The sequence below is a fragment of the Arachis stenosperma genome, chromosome 7 (assembly GCF_014773155.1).
Source record: "Arachis stenosperma cultivar V10309 chromosome 7, arast.V10309.gnm1.PFL2, whole genome shotgun sequence".
Taxonomy (NCBI): Eukaryota; Viridiplantae; Streptophyta; class Magnoliopsida; order Fabales; family Fabaceae; genus Arachis; species Arachis stenosperma.
This window is the reverse complement of record NC_080383.1, coordinates 29,529,153-29,533,897: the sequence shown is the minus strand read 5'-3', so window position 1 is coordinate 29,533,897 and position 4,745 is coordinate 29,529,153. Positions and strand designations below refer to the sequence as shown.

At 39.9% G+C, this 4,745-nt stretch overlaps 1 protein-coding gene across 1 annotated transcript; it reads left to right on the top strand.

Annotated features, from left to right (window-relative positions):
* Positions 1-437: 437 nt before the first annotated feature.
* Positions 438-3,800, top strand: LOC130940846 (zinc finger CCCH domain-containing protein 66-like). The gene is made up of 2 exons (XM_057869112.1): positions 438-617; positions 1,290-3,800. The coding sequence occupies exon 2, from the start codon at positions 1,328-1,330 to the stop codon at positions 3,431-3,433; it is 2,106 nt and encodes a 701-aa protein (XP_057725095.1). The 5' UTR covers positions 438-617; positions 1,290-1,327; the 3' UTR covers positions 3,434-3,800.
* The last annotated feature ends 945 nt before the right edge of the window (positions 3,801-4,745 follow it).

Below are 4,745 nucleotides of genomic sequence, written 5' to 3'. Positions count from 1 at the left end.
TTTATAGATAAAAATAATAAGTTACTCTTCTTAAAAAGTTAAAACTATTAACTCTTTTTCATAAAATTTTGTATTTTAAATTCAAAACCTATATTATTAATATATTTTTTAGTTTTTATATTACTTCCGTTAATTATGTCACATACAAAAGAAAAAAAAAGTACAAAAGTCTGACTATGAGAAGTACTTATCTATCAATCCATATCTGTGCACCGATCCATAATTTCACAATAACAAGCTAAAAAAATTATATTAATTGTGCATCAAATTTAAACTATGATTATGTGACGCATGTTTTTCTGGTAATAATTAAACAAATAAATGGAATTGGTATGGAGGTGGAGGAACTGGTGACTGGTGAGGCAGCTAGGTGGGTTCCACTTTTTGACCAAAACCATGAAATCAAATTAATAAAAAAAGGATAACACAAAATCAAAAACTAAACTAAACTAAAGAAAAGTAGAAGAGGAAAAGTCTTCTCTTCTCTCTTCAAAAAAAGCCCTCTCCCCCTCCCTCACCATTTTAAAAGCTGTTGCAACAAAACCAGACTCAAAGGGCTTCATTCATCTCTCAACACAAAGCTTCGTTCTTTTGCTTTGTGTGTTTCTCTTGTTAAGGTATGCTTTCTCTATTTCTCTCTCTTTATCTCTCTCTAAAAAATTGAGCTGAAAAGAAATAGAAAAGGAACTTTTCTCCTTTTCTTTTTATATGTTTTTTCCTTCTCTTTTTTCTTTCCTTTTCCTTGGTTGCTAAGAAAATTATTGAGGTAACGGGAAGGTATTAGTGTATTTTAATTGATGAAAGAGAATCGTTGATATGATTTTACATGTTTTATTTCCCATCCCCCCCCCCCCCCTTCCCCTTCTTTCAAACTAAGGACAGGTTGTAATTTGCTATTTTTGGTTGTGTCTGCGGCGATTTCTTGTTATCTTCTTTTAATTGAATGATTTTTATGATTATCTGTTTATGTGTGACTATAAATAATCTTAATGAGTGAAAATAGGATGCTTGTTACAAATTCGTTAGTGATTCACGATTTTGGTAACTTGGTTGCTTGATATAATATGCATGATTTCATAATAATTTTATGAATCGAGTTAGGTTTGCTCAAACAGTAATTGCTGATTACAAACTGGGGGAATAATATGCCACCTTAATTTTCCTATCATCTGTTTCTGTTTTTGTTAGATTGAACTGAGCTTTTCACTTTTTTTGTGCTTTATATATGAAGTATAACACGTTTGGTGCCACAGTATCTTGAACCTGTTCTCTTTATGTGAAAATTTCAGATTCTTTTGAGCCCTAAAGGGAAGATTAAGATACATCCATGTGCAGCGGTTCCAAGAGGAAACCTACTCAAACTGGTTTGGTTATGGAGGATGATTATGGAAGAGAAGAAGGGCAGCATCAAAAGATATCTGCTTTGCTTGAACTTGCAGCTGCAGATGACCTAATTGGTTTCAAAGATGCAGTTGAGAAAGAGGGTTGTGATGTTGATGAGGCCGGGTCGTGGTTTGGAAGGAGGCTTGGCTCAAAGAAAGTGGGTTATGAAGAGAGGACACCACTTATGGTTGCTGCTATGTTTGGAAGCCTGAGAGTTTTGGCTTATATTCTTGGAACTGGCTGTGTTGATGTTAACAGGGCTAGTGGCTCGGATGGGGCTACTGCAATTCATTGTGCTGTTGCTGGGGGTTCTGCTGCTTCCCTTGAGGTTGTCAAGCTTTTGCTTGAATCATCGGCAGATGTTAGTACTGTTGATTCAAATGGTAACCGGCCTTGCGATTTGGTTGTCTCTGGGGCTAACTCTATCCCCAATTCAAGGAAGAGGATGCTGCAAGCCATGCTGGAAGGTACAGTTGGTACTGACAAGACGTTAGAGGATGTAGTTGGCCAAATCGAGGAACAACAAAGGGAAAACGTGGTGAACACGCCCCGTGTGTTGAAAGATGGGGCTGAGCGGAAGGATTATCCTGTTGATCACTCTCTTCCTGACATAAAGAACGGGATATATGGTACTGACGAGTTCAGGATGTATACATTCAAGGTGAAGCCTTGTTCAAGGGCTTATTCTCATGATTGGACCGAGTGTCCCTTTGTTCACCCAGGGGAAAATGCCAGGCGACGCGATCCAAGGAAATACCATTATAGCTGTGTGCCTTGTCCTGAATTCCGTAAGGGGTCATGCAGCAAGGGAGATTTATGCGAGTATGCACATGGTATTTTCGAGTGTTGGCTTCATCCTGCCCAGTACCGGACCCGGCTTTGCAAGGACGAGGGTGCATGTACAAGAAGAGTTTGCTTCTTTGCACACAAGCCTGAGGAGCTTCGCCCCCTCTATGCTTCTACTGGTTCGGCTATGCCATCTCCTAGATCCTACTCCAGTGGTTCTTCATTGGATATGGGTCCAGTTAGCCCAATAACACTTGGTTCTCCATCTGTTATGATACCACCTGCGTCAACACCGCCTTTGACTCCTTCTGGATCTTCCTCTCCTCTCTCCGGATCCATGTGGCAGACTCAATCTAACATCCCAACCCTGCAGCTTCCTAGAAGCAGCAGATTGAAAACTGCTTTAGCTGCTAGCGATATTAATTCGGATACTGAATTGCTTATGCTAATGATGGATGAGATGACTGGTCTTTCCTCCCCTTCCGGTTGGAGAAATTCCTTGACTAATAATAATCCATCTTATCATTATTCTTTGGGCGATCGTGCTGCAGATCTAAATAGGCTTTCAGGAGTGACGCCTACTAACCTTGACGACACTTTTGGGTCTGTCGACCCGTCAATTTTGTCCAAATTCAATGGAATCTCATTTGATGCTGCAGGACCTCAGTTACATCTTCCAACTGGATTGCAGATGCGCCAGAACATGAATCAGCAGCTGCGAGGCTATTCTTCTGGCCTCCCTTCTCCGAAAGTGATTGGATCCCCAAAATCCAGGGTTGATCCATCAGGGGAACCGACTGCACTGGCTTTCAATCCAAGACTTGCTGCCTTTTCACAGCGGAGCCAGAGCTTCATCGAGCGCAGCATGGGAAACCGTCATTCTGAGGTTCCTTCGCTGGCCACCTCTGTGGCAGCAAAGCCTTCTTTGGCATATTCTCATTGGGGCTCTCATGATGGAAAATTGGACTGGCCGATGCAGGGCGAAGAGCTGAACAAGCTGAGGAAATCTGCTTCTTTTGGATTTCGAAGCAGCAGCAATATTCCCTCGCCCAGGGCTGCGACCAGAATGTCAGCTGCAAAAGTTGACGAGCCGGACGTGTCTTGGGTTAGCTCGCTTGTGAAGGACGCTCCGGCACAGCCAGAGCCCGGCCAGTTTAGTGCCGAAGATCAGCAACAGCTGCAATGTCATCTCAACAATGGAACAGATGTGATTCCAGCATGGTTGGAGCAAATGTACATTGACCAGGAGCAAATGGTGGCATGAGATCAAATGCTAATTATTGGATTGCGGCTCTTCCTTGCAACTCTCAACAGTTTCATTTATTTGCTAATTTATTTATTTGAGTTTTTATACAACTTAATTAGATGGAAAAGGTGTAAACCAAAGGTAAGATTAGACTCAAAATGCAAGAATATGTAGACCTGGATGCTTGTTTTGTGCTCCAGCAAGTCAGCAACTACCCTTTAGTCTAGGGTAATTAATTAATTTGATTTTTTTCCCCTAATCCTATTTTGTTATTAGTTATCATCTATTGAGTTGCAAGTTATAACTTTCAATTTATGCCAAAAGTTCAACAAAGTAGTGAAGATGTAATATTTTACATAAATGCCGATTCCCAATTTGCTTTTTACTCATTCATGGTCCTTTGATCTTTCTAAGTTTGTTTTGTATGCTGTTTTAACTGTTTTTGCTGCAGTTCTGTGAGTTATTCTTATTATTGCAGCAATGGAATAAGAATCTTAATTCATCTTGGGCAAAACTTAATCTTTCCAATTTTCACATGATATAGTGATATACTTTGCAGATAAAGAAAATGGTATTTACCCAACTACCCCTAACACAGGTCTTTATGTGTGTCGTGTTGATTAAAAGTACTTATGATGGCATAAGATTTTCTCTTATTGTAAAACAATTCTGAGCCACACAACTTTTTAAGTCGGTCCAATGAGGTTTTTTCTAAACATTGTTGAGCTACTATATGCATGCCACTTGTTATGTGTAAACAACACTACTTTTTGTAATTTTGAAAAAGAAAAAACCATTTAGTTTTCAACTTTTGTTTGATTTTTTCTTTTTGGATTCACGCAGAATCGTGAATGAGCATACGTTTGTGATTCACCGATTCTGATTTCATTTTGCTCCATCTATAACCATAAGTTGATTCAGCTACAGTTGCAGCTCCCAAAGAATGTAGAATTTTAATTGCATTTGCTAGTTAAAGATATGCTTTTAACAAACTTAATTTATTTTATTTTTTCAATTATTTGAAAATCAGAATAGTTTCCGGAATAAATGACCATTTGTATCCATGAGAGATAAAAACGCTGACATTTGTACCCATGATAGCTCGAAACTAATCTTGTACCCATGAGAGATGCTGTCCGTGTGACAAAAGTGCCCCGCCTTGGATCTGAGCTTAGTTCGTGCCTTTCCGAACCTACGTGGCACTCCCAAACCCTCCCCCCAATCTGAGCCAACCATTCACCATCATCATCTTCATCTTCTTCACCATCACCATAACCTCCATAACCTCCATCACCATCACCTCAGCACCGCCACAGCCACCTCCCTTCAC